The 19,249-nt window shown below is 36.6% G+C and overlaps 1 protein-coding gene across 4 annotated transcripts in view; it reads right to left on the reverse strand.

Moving 5' to 3' along the window:
• Positions 1-19,249, reverse strand: part of LOC100017669 (solute carrier family 15 member 2-like) — a 93,145-nt gene that overhangs the window by 20,738 nt on the left and 53,158 nt on the right. For 3 of the 4 annotated variants that reach the window (XM_016433492.2, XM_007494022.3, XM_056793517.1), the window contains 7 exons: positions 18,683-18,765; positions 17,969-18,055; positions 16,901-16,990; positions 15,330-15,374; positions 10,885-10,917; positions 9,906-9,994; positions 6,912-6,993 (listed from right to left, as the gene is read on the reverse strand). In XM_016433492.2, coding sequence (XP_016288978.1) covers positions 6,912-6,993; positions 9,906-9,994; positions 10,885-10,917; positions 15,330-15,374; positions 16,901-16,990; positions 17,969-18,055; positions 18,683-18,765 — 509 coding nt within the window. The remainder of the gene's footprint in view (positions 1-6,911; positions 6,994-9,905; positions 9,995-10,884; positions 10,918-15,329; positions 15,375-16,900; positions 16,991-17,968; positions 18,056-18,682; positions 18,766-19,249) is intronic. The other variant, XM_016433490.2, reaches the window with a different exon arrangement.

The raw sequence follows: 19,249 nt of genomic DNA on the forward strand, positions 1-19,249 counted from the left end.
ATAAACATAGAATGGATAAGGCATGGTTTTGAGTGAAAAAGATAGGGTTGTTTCAATAGAGAGTTTAAATTTAGAGAACAAAAATATTAGTGAAGAAAGTGTCCAAGAACCAGATTTTGTGAAACACTTGGGACTCTATTTGCCAAGACAAATGCAGGAATTATACGAACACAATTACAAAACACTTTTCTCCAAAAAATCTAAAAATTGGAAAAACATTAATTGCTCATGGGTAGGCTGAACTAATACAATAAAGATGACAATCCTGCCTAAATGAACTTATTTATTCAGTGCCAAAACAATAAAACTACCAAAAAACTATTTTATAGAACTAGAAAAAGTAATAACAAAACAAAAGATCAAGAAGATCAAAGGAACTAATAAAAAGTGTTCTATAAAGCAGTAACCATCAAAACAATCTGGTACTGACTAAGAAATAAAAGGGTGGATCAGTGGAATAGACTTGGGGTAAATTACCTCAGCAAGACAGTCTATGATAAACACAAAGATCCCAGTTTTGGTGACAAAAATCCACTATTTGACAAAAACTGCTGGGAAAATTGGAAAACAACATGGGAGAGATTAGGTTTAGATCAACATCTCACACCCTATACCAAGATAAACTCAGAATGGGTGAATGACTTGAATATAAAGAAGGAAACTATACGTAAATTAGGTGAACACAGAATAGTATACATGTCAGATCTTTGGGAAAGGAAAGATTTTAAGACCAAACAAGAGTTAGAAAAAATTAGGAAATGTAAAATAAATAATTTTGTTTGCATTAAATGAAAAAGCTTTTGTACAAACAAAACCAATGCAACTAAAATTAGAAGGGAAGCAACAAATTGGGAAAAAAATCTTCATAACAAAAAACTCTGACAAAGGTCTAATTACTCAGATTTATAAAGGGCTAAATTAATTGTGCAAATTTACAAGAATTCAAGTCATTCCCCAAATGGTAAATAGTCAAAGGATATTAATAGGCAGTTTTCAGATGAAGAAATCAAAACTATCAATAACCATATGAAAAAATGTTCTAAATCCCTCAATTAGAGAAATGCAGATTAAAACACCTCTGAAGTACCACCTCACACCTATCAGATTAGCCAATATGACATAAAAGACAACGATAAATGTTGGAGAGAATGTAGCAAAATTGGGACATTTTGTGGCAAAATTGGGACAACATTCACCATGTTGGTGGAGGTGTGAACTGATCCAGTCGTTCTGGAAGACAATTTGAAATTATACCCAAAGGGCTATAAAACAATGCACATCTTTTGATCCATGAATACCACTATTATTATTTTTTAAATGGGAAAGGCCTTTCTCATACAAAAATATTTATAGCTGCTCTTTTTGTGATGACAAAGAATCGGAAACCAAGGAGATGTCTCTTAATTGGGGAATGGTTGAACAAATTGTGGTATATGATAGTGATGGAATACTATTGTACTATAAAGAATAATGAACAGGTTGATGTCACAAAGATATGGAAAGACCTACATGAATTGATGCAGAGTGAAATAAGGAGAACCAGGAAAAAAATTGTACAGAGTAACAGCCATATTGTGGAATGATCAACTGTGATAGACAGCTACTATCAGCAATACAATGATCCAAAACAATGCTGAGGGACTTATGAAAAAGAATGCTATCCACCTCCAGAGAAGGAACTATTAGAATAGGAAGGAAGGTGAAAGCATATTTGGTTATATGCTTCAGGGTTTGGGTTGGTATAAGATTATTAACTTACAAAAATGAATAACATGGAAATATATTTTGTGTGATAATACATATTTAACCCAGATTGAATTGCATGCCAGCTCCAGTAAGAGGGGAGGGAAACAATTTGAATCATATAACTTCAGAAAACTTATATAAAAATTTGTTATTAAAGTAAATAAAAATTAAAAGAAGCAGATTTTGGCACTATGTAAAAAAAATACTCTTAAAAATTAGCTGTCTAAAAGTGAAATGGTGATCATGACTTCCCCATCCTTAGTGATCATCAAACAGATCCTGGTTGAGAATTTGTCAAGGATGCTGTATAATTGAATCATGTTCATGTAGGATAGGACCAGATGACCACTGGAGTCTCTTCTAGTACTAAGATTTTATTGGAGTTTTATCTAAAAATTCTCACATAATAAGGTTCTCTAGCTTTAATTTCTTGGACCATAGGGACTCTTAACTTCACTACTATCTTTTAAGTCCCTACTGGTTTTAAAGATCTAAGATTCCATGTGATTTTATTTTGATTTGAACAGACTGTAACAGCTTCCTGCAAGAGAAAGGAGGGGGGTGTATCTTAAGATATTTTGCCTATTCACACTGTTCTAAGATCCTTCCATTTTATTCATAAAATGCCCCTTTAAAATCAGATGAACACATAGGTGAGTAAGAGATTAGTCTTTTCTAGAGAGTCTCATGAAGTTCCTTTGTTTTGTTTGATCTTAGATCCAAGGTCCATTGACACCCCAAATCCTCCATTACTAGGACATGTAATTTTCAAAATCTCCCTTTTCTAAGACCCCATTCCTCAACTGTAAATAAGGGGCATGTAGTATATGATTTCTGAAGTCTTTAATAGCCCTAAATCAATTTTCTTATAATGCCTTTCTTCCAAATACTGTTTTTTCTAATACTATTTTTGCTGCTTTTGAAAATTGAGTTATTAAAATTTTGTTTCATTTTTGAACATTTATCTAGGCAAAAGAATTCTTGACATTTCACTCTTGATTCCTCAACAAAACTAGAAGAACTAACACCTAATAGAATGCTTATTTAGTCTGCTTGGAGCTAAAATAGTAGATATGTTTTGTAAAATGTAGATGCATTTTGAGCGATACTTATAAAGGTCAGTTAGCAAGCACTTATTGGCCAAAGCTCTGAAGTATTTTGGGAATATTCCATGAAGATTGATCATTTTAAGTTCTGTTTCCAGAACCTGGAATAAACATGGGTGGGGGGGAGAGGCAGGGGAATAAGAAAACTGGCTTCAGAGTCAGGAAGAATGAGGTTCAAATGCCACCTCTGAACACCTTGACTGTGTGTCCTTCAGTAAGTCATTCAATTTTTCAGTACATTATGTAATGCTCTAAGACCATAATTTGTAAAGAAGGCACTGGTCTGCTTTGGTAGAGTTTCCTCATTGGGAGGTCCCAATACCAATGCAATAATGAATCTGATCCCTCCCACTCTACTCTCAAGAGAATAGTGGGTTAGGCTGGAAGGTACAGTTTCCTGGTTTTTCTTTCTTTACATAGAGTGAGTGACTTAATTGAACAAACATCTGTGCTAAAGAGATAATCTTTCTCCTGCTTGCCCAAGCTCACTCCACTACTTATGAACTCAATCCGACCTTCTCCCATCTCCTTCAGGAACTTGTCACTTCAGCCATTTCCTCTCATCTTCATACTTTTCTAATCCATTGACTTCTTTCTCATCACCTACATACATGCCCAGATATCATCTATTTCAGAAACCTTCATTCACTCCTGTCATGCCTTAATCTGTGGTCCTATATCTCTTTTCCTTTTCAGAGTCAACCTCCTAGAAAGGAGTGTCTATGCTTGTTACTGTCACTTCCTCATTTTCCACTTAAAATTTTTTTTTAATAAACTCTTACCTCCTGTGGTAGAATCAATACTGAGTATTGGTTCCAAGGCAGAAGAGCAGTAAGGGCTAGGCAATGGGGGCTAAGTGACTTGCCCAAGGTCACACAGGTAGGAAGGCTCTGAGGCCAGATTTAAACCCAGGAAGTTTTACTTTTTTTTTTTTTGCATTGATCTGATTAGGGGTGGAAAGCAAGGAGTTGTTAAAGTAAAGAGCAATAACACTTCACAACTAACTGGAAGTAGCAGAGTAGGGAGAAGGAAGAGGCAAAGATGACAAGTTTTGAGCTTGCATGATTCTAAGAATGTTGGTATACAAAGAATTTATGAAGAAGGGAGGATATTTGTGGCATACCTAATGAGACTTGAGGCATATCCTTTGAGAATGATTTTATTGGTTAAGGAGAACAAGGATCCAAGAAATGGGATCTGGACTCTGTAAATCCAACATGTTTTTATCCTTCTATGCTTCATTTGAAAATTTCTCAAGCATGCCTTCTTCAAGACCTTTGCCCAAGTTAACTAATAAAATCTTGAATACTATATGATCAAGAAGAAATCTCAGGAGCCTTTCCACTGGAAACCTTCTTCCAAGGTGACACCAAATGGTCATTAATTACTGTTTTTTGCTCTGGTCACTCAATCAGTTCCAAATGCACTTCACTGTCCTATCATCTAGCACATATCTCTTCATTTTCTACTCAAGAATATCATGTCAATGTTTTGCTTAATTGAAGTATATCAAGTATCTCCTGATCTACCAGACTATAGTCTTCCAATTGAAAAAAGGAATGAGATTAGTCTAGTATCTCATGTTTTTAAACCCTTACCTTCTGGCTTAGAATCGGCATTAGTATTGATTCCAAAGTAGAAGAGTGGTAAGGTCAGCTAAGAAGTGCTTGAGGCCAGATTTGAACCCAGGTCTGGCTCTCTACCCACTTGCAGCCCCTAGAACCTCTTGTGCTTGAAGGAACCATACTTGCTTTCAGTAGTTATTGCTTTTCTAAGTACTCACAAACTGTTCCATTAGTAATTTTTCATAATTGTTCAATAATTCTATTCTATTACTTTGCCAAAAAATAAAAGTTGCTCTTATTGCTGTATAGCCTGCAAACTCTTCCCTCTTGCCTTCTTTAAAAACAAGGATATGTCTTTTTCTATTCCTGTGTACTTCTCCCGTTCTCCAAGATTTCACAACAATTAGATCTGTCAGATGATTCAGTAAACAAGGATGTAGTTTTTAGGACCTTGTTAACTTGAACTTATTAAGGAGAGATAGATGCCTCACTTATCTCTGGATGCTGCTCCTTACTTGCTTTCTTTTTTATTTATCTTTCCCCGCCTAAAAAGCATTCACAGATAATGGAAGCAAAATGATGTTTGAGTATTTCTGTATTATCATCATGTTATCTTTCCCTTTATCTGGATCCATCTCTGATGACCTTGATGTACATTGCAAAATAGACAGCAAAATATCTTCTGATCTATTTACTCACTAAATTACCTTATAATCCATTTAAAGCACACACACACCCCGTATATCTTATAAGATCTAGAAGAGCTAATGAATTAAACAAATTTATTGAGAGTTCATTCTGAAAAAAAAAATGGAAACAGCTAAGAGCAGACTTAGCCAAATGCATTGGGATGATGGTGTTCAAAAATATTTTGCTCAAAATTGAAAAAAAAAATTGACAAGCTATCAAAAATTTCTTCCACTCAAATTTCTAAAAATTTGTATATTTTAATCTTAATTTTTTTACCAATTACATGTAATAACAAGTTTTCTCTCAAATTTTCCCAAGTGATATGATTGAACTTATCTCCCTTCCTCCCTTCTTTTCCCCCTCCAGTGTTGGGAGGCCATTCGACCTGGGTTATACACATATTATCATGTAAAACCTATTTCCATATTGTTTATTTTTGTGAGTAATTTTATAAAACCAAAACTTCAACACATAAACCCAAATAAGCAATTGAAAAATCCTATGCTTTCATCTGCATTCTGACTTCAATAGTTTTTCCTCTGGGGATGGATTCTCCTCAAACTTTTAAAATTATACACAGCCAACTGATGACTCCATTTTGCTTTTTAGGCCATAGCTCACTTAGACGTTTGTCTTTTCTAAAGGAAATTTTGCAAATCCATATTATAATATGGCTTTTATGAATCACCAGGCTCTGGCCCCATTCTTGCATATATCTATATGCCCTCATTCAACTTGAAGTGTTCTTTTATATTATGGCTTTATCACTGTATCACAAGTGGCATAATCCCCCCTCCCTCATGACGTTTCTTGCTCCAACTTTAGTGCAATCCTAATAATGCCTTCCATAATATTATGCTTGCAAGATGCCCTCTGAAGCTATTCAAAGGACTTTGTCTACCTTTTCCCTAGCTGCCTAATGCCTCCTCACTCAAGATTACAGAAGTGTCCTAAGTTCGATGTGTTGTTAGCATCACCTAGGGAGCTATTGAATGATGATATTGTCACTGCCTGTCTCAGTGAACTGGGAATGGAATGTTTTACAACTCTTAAATGCTTTAGAAATGCAAGAGATGTTCCTTAAGGGTTCATAAGGCCCAGGATTCTAAGCGCGAAGGAATCCTAGTGATAAATGAGTCTAACATTCTCATTTTATTTATAAGAAAACTGAAGCCCACTTTCTGAACTGTCTTAACTGAAGTTAAGTGTCTTGCTCAAGGTCACTCAGAGATTGTGTAACAGAGTTAGTATTTAAACCCAGATATTGTGATCCCATGATGCTCTTTCTATCCTGATCTTGTTGTGTGTTTATCCTTGTACTCTAGGACTCTCCTTATAGGTGGTTCACTTCTTCATATTGATAGTGCACACATCTCACCCCACCACCACAGCATTCCTAATCTCCATCAAGATTTTGTCCACCATTTCACCCCCCCCTTTTTTTTCCCTGTTTTTTTTTTTAATTAAATACAAAATCCTATTCCCTCTACTGTTTTTCCTGGATTTCTTGGCTTTCAAGCTGACAAAACTGACTTTTCTTTTTTAAATCCTTATTTTCCATCTTTGAATCAATACTGTATATTGGTTCCAAGGCAGAAGAGTGGTAAGGGATAAGCAGTGGGGGGTTAAATGACCTGCCCAGGGTCACAATGTTAGGATGGTATCTGAATCCAGATTTGAACTCAGGACCTCCCATTTCCAGGTCTGGTCTTCGATCCACTGAGCCATCTACTAACTGAACCCTGGCACCCTTTTAATCCCAGTAACCCCTGGGATTTTGGACACTCTGACTGTCTGTACTCACATCCACGTTAAACTGTAGAATGGCTGCAGCAACAAATGCCAAGGCTGTCAGTAGCATTCCAATAACCATTGTCGAAATGGGTCTGCAGAGGGATGGAGAAAAGAATCCGTGGGACAAAAGACCCAAGAAAAGGCAATTACACTGAATATGGCATAAGTCTTTGCATAGGCCATATTAGGAAAAATAAATCCTTCACATTAACCAAACAATAGTCACTCATATCTCTCTGGCCTCGTGCTTTTAAAAGTAGAAGCATTAGATGCCATTGTATCTGCCTCCTATGGTTCTAATGGGCTATGTCCTAACTACTGCTGAGTGAAGAGCCCATTAGGGTGCAGCAATCTGACTTTTTAGAAGATCCCACTCTATTGAGTTAAAATTACTGTAGATCAACATGATTAAATAACTTAACACAATTATTTTAATTAATTTGAACACTAATTTATTTCAAGTGGCCTCCATCACCTCTTAAAATACATAGGCTGTTTAAGTGCTCTAGGACAAATGTGTTGAATGTGGGCATTTGTATGTACGTATGTATACATGTATGTGTACATGTGTGCTTACACAGAGAGGGGCTCTGCCTTCCTCTCTGAACCAAGGAGATGTTTTTCCATACTCCCATTCTTCCTCCCAGTTACTTATGTTTCTTCTGAGGCACATGCATTATTGTTATTGTTTCTGATATGGTTGTTGCCATGTCTGGTGTTCTCTTGAGATGTAGCTTGGCACATTGGAAGGGGGTAAGACCTGGAATCGGAAATGCCTAGATTTCATTCTTGCCTCTGATACACAGTAGCTGGGTGAGTATGAAAAGTTACTGTCAATGCCTTAGGCAGCTCCCAGCTGCCAATACTGAGAGTTGTCCATAGAGATAAAACTCAGAGGTCCAGATACCTCATCCTGTCTTCCTCCTCTCCAACTATGTTACGTAATGTTATACTCTATTACGTACTATCATACCATATCGTGTCACATTATTAGTGATAGTAAAATTAATAAATTAACATAGGTTAGAATTCGTAAGGCTTCATCAATACATTCTTGGCTTCTTTCATGAATGTGGCCTTAAGTTGGGCAGTCCTCTTTAGTACAGGAAGAATTGGGGAAGAAAAGACTTTCAAAACATCTGCTGAATAATTGTTTATCTCTGGTTGATGAGAGGGAAATACCTGGCAAAAAATTCAGTTCTTGGGGAAATTGCTCCTGTTAGAAGAAACTGCTAAGAGTCTTGATAAAGACATATGCCAATGGAATTTATACTTAAATTTTCCCCTTTAACACATCTAGAACACACAACTGAAGCTGCTTGACATAGCCTGAGAGTTTCCTTTAGTTTGCTCTTGCCATAGGCTAATCATATACAAGGCTCTATGTGAATCCTATCCTCCACCTCTCCCTCACTAAATAGAAAAATGGATGGTTTAGTTGAAGGTATACTGTGATCATGAGATGGCCTAGGTAAAACTCTTTGCAAACTTTAAAGAGCTATGTAAATGTTAGCTATTATTGTTATCCATGAATGAACTTCTTTGTTCAAGATCTTAATAAAACGGCATAAAGGAAATTTAATAAACCTGTCTTAGTTCTATGTTTTTGTGTTAGAAGAATTCTGCAAGTGTTTGCTCTATATGTACACATGGAACTCTTGGGGAATGAGAAAGGTCATTTGTGCTCCAAGGGATGATCATTTACTCCTTATCCCTAATACTATAATGAGAAAGTATAGAGAAATTCAGTGTCTTGCTCAAGGACATAAATCTTTTGTTTGGGGGATATCCAGAATCTTTGGTTCCCAGAAATAAAAGATCTTCACACAACAGAGAAACTTGATGAATTGGAGAATGAAGCAGGAGCTTATCATACTCATATACTGTGCTTTAAATACGGGTAATAAGAATGTTCTCTCATTTTATACATGCCCAGCTCCCCTTGCTTTAAAGCATCTTTCCCTACAAATTCTACAAGACAATAGTTCTAAAGCTCAAAAAGACTTTGAAGGTCACTGAGTTCAAACTCTTGTTTTATAGATAAGGAAACTGAGAATGAGAGAGCTGGTAAGTGAGGAGGATTTGAACTTATCTATCGTTGATTCTAAGTACAGTACTCTCTGCTATGTCACATGTCTCTCATCATTTTTGGATGCCAGAAATTCTATTGTGAAAGTCTTTCTTTCTCCAGTTCAAAAAAATGAATGAAAATAACCTCCGGGTCAGATGGATGTAGATCAAAGTATATTATCTTTCACATCAGTGTATTTATGGTTTTATTTTGGGGTTATGGATTTGTATGAGTGTGCTCTTACAAAAATGATCAATATGGAAGTGTGCTTTGCATGATAATAAAAAGAATTTTTTTAAAAGAGAAAAGAATCTCCAGAAGAATTAATGCTTAGAAACTTACTGTGTAAGCTTGGACAAGTTACTTAATTTCTTTCTACCTCAGTTTCCTCAGCTATGAAATGGAGATAATAATAGCACCTATCTCTTACAATTGTTATGAGTCTAAAAATGAGATAATACTTGTACAGTGCATAGCATAGTGCCTGGAATATAATAGGTGCTTAATAAATGTTTCCTTCCTTCCTTATCTTGAAACATAATTAGATAACACGAATCATATTCTGAAAAAAAATTTTTTCTTAGGAAGGAGAGAAGAGGAGAGAACACTTGAGGAAAGGATGCTTTTATTCTTTCTTGGTTTTGCCTAAGGTCAGTCATGAAGCCTATCAGTAGAGGTGGAGAATATACCTGATTTTCCTTCTTTAGCTAACTCTGCATAATTTGGATTCATGTTTTTTTCTATTTGTTTCTCAATTCATAGAATGAAAACAAACAAACAAAAACCCTTTACTTTACTATGTACAGAATATAAGTAATCTCTAGTTGTTTGTTCCCTTTAAGAATTTTACCAATATGAAACATATCACCTTGTAAGGCCTTTGGGAGGAACAATCAGAAGGAACTTCTGGAGGAGAGTGTAAGAAAGACTTACGTTAAGTTGATTTTGCACATCTTGATTAGTGGGTAGATACACAAGTCAAATGTTGGGATGAGGATGAGAATCAAGAAGGGATTCAATAGCTGTGACACCAGATAAGAAGAGTCATTGATAAACCCATACTAAGAGATATTCAGATAATTAGTCATCTTCTCTATACTTCTTTAAAACCCAGGTAATTTGGGCTGAGAGAAGGCACTAGAGTGGCTAAAAGGACATGAGGAGTCATTTTTGAGAATCAAGATTTATAATAAAGAGCAGCAAAGAGACAGATGGAGAGGAATTGTTATGTGCCTTAATTGAATGGCCCTCTTGGAGTCTTCCTCCTTTTAGGTAGAAAAGCACTACATGCAACTATTTGGAGATGAGTAAAAGATTGACTCAAACCTTCTCCCTCATGAAAGTTCTCCAGTTCACAGTTTCCCCTCTCAGTTCTCAGATACTTTAAAACTCGGAAATAATTGAAGATCGACCACTATTTTTAAATCTAGCATATACAGTCTAGCATCTTTTTCTATGGGGAGAGGGTTTCAGCATTTTTAGTCTATAGCCTAAGGACATTTCAGATTTTTGAGTCAAACCCATATGTATATCTAGTTGACGTCACCACCCCCTCCCCACAAAAATCCCTGGGCTTAGGTTATGTCTACCTTTTGAACTGATTTTTCCTCCCTTCTCTTTGCTACTCCTTTGAACTCAGTTTGCTATTTGGGCAGGCCAAGTACATTCCTTTAAATTTTCATTATGTCCTCATCCCAGACTGGGTCCATGTAAATCACTTGGATAATTTTCTATAGCATGCTAAAGCCTCTAAATTCCCTCTGATCCCATTCATTAAAAAAAATTCAACCTGATTTTTCTTCCTATCCTGAACTCACTATGTGTCATTTAGTTGGGGTTATAAAAAGTTGAGCAAAATAAATTTTAAAAGGGCAAGAAGGTAGAACACCAGGGTAGCAGTACAGATTCTTACCTGAAATTGATTAGGCTTGATCACAAAATATCCCTAAAATAGAAAGAAATATCTAATTAGGTATTATCAAACCAATACATTGCAATATTTGTTAATATTGGCATGGTAATTAGGATAGGCTGAGTTCCTTTAAATAATCATGAGCTGTAATCCACATATCAAACTGCCTACTGGACATTTCCAACAGCATGTATCTCAAACTCTATATATCCAAAACATAATGTGTTATTTTCCCCAATCATAGCCTTCTTTATAACTTTCTTTTTGCTATTTTTAAAACCCTCACCTTCTGTCTTAGAATCAATATCGTGTACTGGTTCCAAGGCAGTAGAGTGGTAAGGACTAAGCAATGGGGGTCAAGTGACTTGCTCAAGGTCACACAGCTGGGAAGTGTCTGAGGCTAGATTTGAGCCCAGGACCTCCCATCTCTAGGCCTGGCTCTCAATCCACTGAGCCACCCAGCTGCCCCCTCAGTGTCAGTCTTAATGCCCCACTCTTACCAATCTTGCATATCCAGTCAGTAGCCAAATAGTGTCATTTCTACACCCACAGAATCCTTTTATTCTCTACTCACACAGCTGTCACCCTTATTCAAGAATCTCATCATCTCTTGCCAAAAGGATTGCAATAGCATCCTGCTTGTTCTGCCTACTTCAAGATCCTCCATGTGGATTTTCCAAGTGATATGTCTGATCACGTCACCCTGTTTGCTAAATTTCAGCGATTATCTATGATCTCTACAATCTACCTTACCTTAGAAGCTTTTCATAACCTAATTATCTTTTCAATTTCCTTAAACTTTCCTCTTTTCCTTACACTCTACAATCCAGTCAGATTGTCCTACTAGACTGGACACTCCATCAATCTAACTATACCTTTTCACTGGCTGTCTCCTATACCTGGAATATATTTCCTCATGGCCTCCTATTCTTGGAATCCTTCATTTCCTTTTGTTGTACAGTTTATAAGATTATAAGTTTAGCTTTGCTACAAAGCAGGAGATCCTACAGGACAGAAACAGGGTCAAGATTCCGGAGCTCTGAGAAGGCAGTTCCTGGCAAGCAGTTGGTTTTCTCTGGAGGAGGCAAGAGAGATAGTGGAGTTGTTCTCTGGAGAAGGAGACTGTTAAGCTGCCAGGAGACTGGGACTTTCCTTCAAACAAGTTTATAGCTTCTGGAAAGTAGTTGAGATTGGATACACTCTACAGGTGAACTGCATAAGTTAAGCCATTTCTCCCCTCCCTGTTCCTGTGTGATCCTGTGTGCTGTTGGTGATTTTCTACTAGGATTTCTCCAGACCCAAGAGGACATCAGTTGTGAAACTTCCTTTGGCCTTGTTCCTGTACCTACAAGCCTTCTCCTAATCTTAAGTACTAATTAATGAGTTAACTAGAATATTATAGAAAGTTGTTAGTGGGGTTTAGTACACTGACTTTAGGATTCAGATTAGATCTTTCCAATTCCCCTCCCTTTATTCCCTTAGCTTAAATAAGTTGTTTGTTTGATATAATTACTTGTTCTACCTAGTATTTTAATTATAGTTATTTCACTTCAAAACTCAACTTAAATGCAACCTTTACTAATCCTTCTATCTGCTGTGCACCCTTTCCCAAAAATCCTTTGTTTCCCCTGTAAATTCATTGAAGTCAAAGATGGTTTCACTGACTTTGTGTCCCCAACACTTAGTCATGTAATCATGTAATCAAATGGTAGGCTTATTAATTGAATGCAGAAATAAAGAAACTTTATTGATTTTATTTTATTAATTCACTTAAAGGTATAAGTCAAGCTTTCTGTTCTATTCCTTCTGTGCCTAGATGGGACTCTAAGGATTATTTTATGTAGGTTGATGTATGAAGATATTACTGATATTGGAATCATAAGGAAAGCACTACTGTATCTCAATTCAACAATTATTAAACCTCATTAGAGGGCACCTAAGCAGCACAGTGAATAGAATTCTGGATTTTTAATCAGGAAGATTTGAATTTGAATCCTACCTCAAATTCTTACTAGCCATATCATTTAGCTTTCCTGAACCTTAGTTTCCTCAACTATAAAATGGGAATAACAAAAGTAGGTAGGAACCTTAAAAACTGTTGTGAGGACTAAATAAGATCATATATATAAAGTGCTTACTAGATTTAAGACCTAATATTTAAAAAAATAACCCATTACCTTCCATCCTAGAATCAATACTGTGTTGGTTTCAAGGCAGAAGAGCTGTAAGGGCTAGAGAGTGAGGGTTTAATGACTTGCCCCCACAGGTAGGGATTGTCTGAGGTGCGTTTTGAACCCAGGACCTCTTGTTTCTGGGTCTGACTCTTAATCCACTGAGCCACTTAGCTTCCCCCTTAAGACTCAAACTAAGCATTAATATATGCCATCTATTATTATTAGGTACAAAGAGCACTTTCCTTAGAAACAGAGGGGCATACCGTTTTCTTAATAAAAGATTTCTACTCTAATAAATCTTACAGTCTAACAGGACACTATGACACATACCTAGTAAGGGATTAGTACTGACCAATATGAATGAGAACAAGGAAAGTTTTTTAATATGGCTGGGGCAAGAGAGTTCTGAATTTTTTCCAAACCCAAAAGAAGCAATTTCTGATTCATCTTGACTAAGAATATAAAGAAACTTTATTGTTTCTCTAAGATCATGTCCTCTGTCATTGCGCCAATGAGGCTGCTTCTAAGACTGCTACAGTAGTATTTTTGCAGACATTTCTGGTTTAATTACATGATCCTGTTGATAAATGACTAGGATAGGTTAATAGGTTTCTGTGTTCAAGGAAAACATGAATTGATCTTCTTAAATGTCTTTCATTGAGAGGAAAAGTACTTTAATTCCACAAATGCATATCAAGTACCCAGGATTGTACTGAGTACTTTGGAATAAACAAAAAATGTTTAAACTGTGGCTCCTGATCATAAAATGTTTCCAACATTGTTGGGAAGACAAGTGACACAAGTATGAGAAAAGTTAACAACACAAGATAAAAAAAAGGGCACTATCAAAATGACTTGGGGCTGGAATGCTTTGGGTGTTGGAGTTCTCGTTCTGTCATTTAGGTCCAGTGTATGCATTTTCCCCCTTTCGTTGTTACATATGTTTTGGTCTTCTAAATTAATAAATAATAATCTACAAAAATATTAAAATGGAAAAAAAGACAACACATGCAAGTAGGCTTCAGGATGAAGTACAATCACATACAGGAAAAATCACTGGATTAAAAGTAAGGAAAAATAGATTCCAGCCCCATTTGTACTATTATAGCTATGTGACTCTGGATAAGTCACTTTCTATTTTTTCTCATCTTTAAATGATAGAGCAAGACTAGCTAATCTTTTAGGGCACTGCCTTCTTTTCTCTCTTTCTCTTCCCTCCATCAACAAGACAGACAGAACTGTTGCTCTACTTGAACTGTTGTGCTACAGGACCTGACCAGAATGAGACTGGGCTAGAAGTATTTCTCTCATTGCATCCAGAAAAATGAAGGTTTGATGGTGGATCCATGTCAGTACCATAGACAGCAGCTCTGCCTAGAGTCAGATTACTGACTGTGGAACAGAAATGATGGAGAATAAGGGAGTTTATATTGGGTAGTAGTTGAAGAAAAGGTTGAAAAAATAGACCCCAAATGGGAAGCTGGGGCAATCCTCCTATTGAGGAAACAATTTGAGGCTAAACAAACTGTGGCCCACGAATGTAGGAATATCATTGTGCCACCAGAAATAATGAAACAAGCAATTTCAGAGGTATCTGGAAAGATTTCAATGAACTTAAGACTTCTATGAACTTAAACTCTCTTCCCCTCTTCCTCACTTCTTTGACTCAGTTCTCTATATATTTGAGAAATGAGACTTTTATTAGAGAAATTTACAGTAATTTCCCATCCCCCAGCTTGTTGTTTCCCTTCTAGTCTTGGTGGTAGCAGGTCTTGTTTGTACAAAAGCTTTTTTAGCATAATTAAAATTATTTGTTTTACATCTTAAAATGTTCTGTCTCTTATTTGGTCATACATTTTTCCCTTATCCATAGATCTGACAGGTAAACTATTCCATGCTTTCTTAATATGCTAATGGTATCACTCATATCTAAATCATGTACCTATTTTAATCATATTTTGATATAGCATGTGAGATACTGATCTATACCTAGTTTCTGCCATACTGTTTCCCAAATTTCCCAGTAGTTTTTGCCAAATATTGAGTTTTTATGACATATATTTTCAGACATGGTTTAAGGTAGGGATTTTTTTTTTGCTGGACTACATAAGTATGTACTAAGGAATTGAAAAAAATGTGTTCAGTAGGGGAGAGGTGCAATGGAAGGAGACATATTAATTAAATATATTACTTAAAAACAACAAATTTCTAAATATACAAAACAAAATAATGAATAGTTCATAAAATAAATATTGGGAAATGATTACTCACAATATTGCCATTCAACCTGTTCGCTTGCACAGTCCATTGAGAGCCCTAGGGCAGAGAGATGCCGGCGTAAGAACTTTCATACACTGTGGGGAGAAAGCACAAGCTTCATGGAGACAAACAGGATGGGGAAGGTGTCAATCCCTCATTCCATGAACGTCTCCCAGCTTCTCCTCTTTCTCTTCCCCCCCACTTTCCCATGCTATATATGTGCTATGTATGTGCTCCTGAGCTGCTTCCTCATCTCATTTTTTAATTATCATTATCAACTATACTTCCCTTTTAGGTAAAAAGGATCCCCTCTTCCTTTCTTAAAATCATAGAAAATGAAAGAAAAAGTTATTTTAGAGAGCAGAATGGAATGGTTGGGAGGGGGTCTTAAAAAAAGCAAGAGATATAAAGGGTATTTGAAGTCATTTGGCCTAGGATGGAGGCTTCTATCTCTGTGGGCTTGGGTGAATGCTTCATCTCATTTTCTCCCCTTTGCTAGGGTTCAAGTCATGATCACATTGCTATGATCTGGAAAGTTAGTGCTGGGTTCCTATGAAGAAATCATGCAGTCTGTTCTTCTGGGGAAAGTACTGGATTAGGTTTAGGATGTCCAGATGCACTTCAAGGTTCAGCCAAAGATTCATAAGTGAATCTCCATCATAAAATTTCAATATTTAATACCTTAGTTTCCTCATCTATATAACATAAATGGCATGTAATCATTATTATTGGACCAAGTCTTAATGTTTAGAGCTTAAAGGGACCTCAGAGGCTATCTAGTCCAAAGATCAGGAACATTAATTGTCCTGCTTAACGTCATGAAGATAATAAGTGTTGGGGACAGGACTTGAACCTATATCCTCTTATTCAGAACTCTTTCTACTATGTCTTCTTGCCTAGCCCATTAAACAATAAAGTTTCAGCTGAGTCCTAATCTTAGTTTTCTAACTGCATCATGTCTTTCCTTTTAAAAAAAGTCTTTCATTCACCTACATTTGCTATGGTACCATTATAGGACTAAGATAGAATTATTTCTGGAGGGAAGGTACACATTCTGTAGAAGTATGTGGATTAGCCTATTTTTACATATGTTTAGTGTGCTCTTTGTATCATCAGGATTCTTCCATTCCCTTTGCTTCTCCTCTAGTACAAAGTTGCCTCAGAGGTACTAAGGGCATCCCAATTATATATATATATATATATATCATATATGTGTATGTATGTATAAATTATTTTATCCTAAACAGGAAACTAACTCCATCCCAAAAAGGAAACATGAGTCCCCAGCACCTAATGACATAGTTTCTGATGTCTTCCTGGCTTTCCTCTGGGGCTATCACCAGAGGTAAGTGGACAAATAGTAAATTCTGGAACTTATAATGTCATTTCCAGTCCTTATGGAAAGGAAGCGTATGCCCAAAGAATTGAGAACTGAGTGCTACTCTAGCTTCCCCTCAATTTTGTTAATTTGAGGAATCTACTCCAAGTTTTGAAGGGCCCAGCTTTCTCCCCATGATAGAGATAGAAAGGAAATCTAATAAGAGGGAGACCTGGAAAGAAATCCCTTTCAGAACCCTTCTTACGTGCTGATAGAAAAGAGCCCAGAACATTGGCAGTGGGATGTAGAGGAACAGTACACGGGTCAGCGCTTTTACCTCCAAGATGAGCTGCTTCTATACGAAATTTAAAAAGAAGAAAAATAAGCTTCCCAAGGTTCCATTTTGGAAACCTATATGCAGAGCATAAGTAGTAAGAGAACAGAATTAAGATTTCAGTTGGGAAGAACTCTACTAGTGGGTGCAATAAAGAGCAGATAAATAAGTCTAAGTAATCTCCTCTGGATTTCCTTCTAAAAAGGAAGAACTCCCTTACTTTTGGGCTATATACAGAACAATACAAGGAAGGAACTACACAAGATGATTTGGGTTTCAGATCCTTCTAGCCTTTTTTTTTTTTGACCAAAGATTTCTCAAGCTGAGGGTCCCAGGAAGATTGAGTTTCATTCAGCATAGAAGATTTGATTTGAGATGCTGATGCTTTGTTATATCTGAGTTTCTTTGGTTTTCCATTGTAACTTTGCTTTTTCTTCTTTCGTTGGGGCCAGTTATGAACCTGACTGTGCTTTTTCTGTGGTTCCAAGACTATCCAACTGGGCTGCAATGATCAGGAAAGCCCTTCAGCCACCAGATCGCATAGCCATAAACCTACCATAAAAATAGTCACATATCAACTCTATCATCCTGCAGTTGTCTAACTTGATCAACACCAAATTATCATGGGGGAAAGTGGGGGAAATTGAGGGACAGTTTGGCTTATAAAGAATGATGGCAGGGGCAGGTGGGTAGCTCAGTGGATTGAGAGTCAGGTCTAGAAATGGGAGGTCCTAGGTTCCAATCTGACCTCAGATACTTCCTAGCTGGGTGACCCTGGGCAAGTCACTTGACCCCCATTGCCTAGCCCTTACCACTCTTCTGCCTTGGAGCCAATACACAGTATTGACTCCAAGACAGAAGGTAAGGGTTAAAAAAAAAAAAGTGATGGCAAAAAGCCCCAGGAGCAGAGAGCTGTTCCTAGGCCATATTACTTATTAGCATCTCCACAACATGGTCTTCACTGCTGATGGACAACTTAAGCCTAGAACCCTGACTCACCGGATACTTTTCAGCTGCCCAATCCAACCAATGCTCTCTTTTTGGAATGTCTTTGGAGCGATTCTTCAGACGGTTTGAAATAGCAAACTAGGAAAAAGCAGAGGATCATGAGAAGAGACCTACCCCCTTATTTTCTCTTTCTCCCCACAATATATATTTATATTCTATAGTCTTATGATTCCATCTATATGATCTCTGATTCCTTGAATCACATTGGTCCTAGAATTTCACGGTCCCTCAATAATACCTTGTCCAAGCAGGATATGATGAAAAAAAAGTTTTGCCTGTTTACAGATACTAGGCAGAGAGGTAAGAGAAACTGACTTCAACTTGGCAAAAATAAGAATATATAAGATAGGAAACAATCCCCAAATGTCATGAGGTTAAAGATAAAATATGCAGAATATGAGGGTTATAGCCCTTTAATCCTAATACTAAGTGGTAGCAGATAGTAGATAGAGTCCACCTAAGTTCAGAAGATTTTATTTCAAGGCCTGTTTCTAACATTGGCTATGTGACCTTATACAATTCACAACGTCTCAGTTAGTTTAATCTCTTAGACTATAAATTGAAAAGAGTTGCTGTTCTGTTTTGGTGGAGGGAGTTTCTTTACTGGTGTTTCCAACACCAGTAAATCATAGGTATGGACCAATCAAACTACTATAAGTACTACCCTTTGATCCAAAAGAGGAAAAAACATTTTAAGTGACTCACCCATACACATTTGCAGGCTTTAAGTATAATATCTTCTTCTGAAGGAATTATTTTGTACATATCTTTTCCAAATGAGAACACAACTGAAAAGGAATACAGAGAATTTCTAGAAATTGTTGGAAGAACAGAAATCAAGGGATACAGGTCTATACACATCACATGTGAGATGGAAAACACATTAAGTTCTTTTCATTAGTTCCACATACCCATTCTGTCTATTCGCCTTTACTTATGGATAAGAGTCTAGCAGATTCTCTTTAGAAGGATTTGTTCTACTCCCTTAATTTGGGTTTACATCCATTTGGAGCCACTGTTAGAGCTCTTTGGTTCCCGGGATTGGCATGCATTTTTAATAGTATAAGATCATATAGTAATAACAAAAACAATAAAATCAATAATGATAACTCAGATTTATGCAGCATTCTCAGTTTTAGTGGTCTAATTAATGCTGAGGGATTTGCTCTTTCCCGCTGACATTTATATGGCATCTGTCATCTTGATATTTTATCTGAGATAAAGTTTATACTAAGGAAAACACATTAGGGAGAGTCTAACATTACTTTAAAA

This window comes from Monodelphis domestica, chromosome 4, assembly GCF_027887165.1.
Source record: "Monodelphis domestica isolate mMonDom1 chromosome 4, mMonDom1.pri, whole genome shotgun sequence".
In the NCBI taxonomy this organism is placed as follows: domain Eukaryota; kingdom Metazoa; phylum Chordata; class Mammalia; order Didelphimorphia; family Didelphidae; genus Monodelphis; species Monodelphis domestica.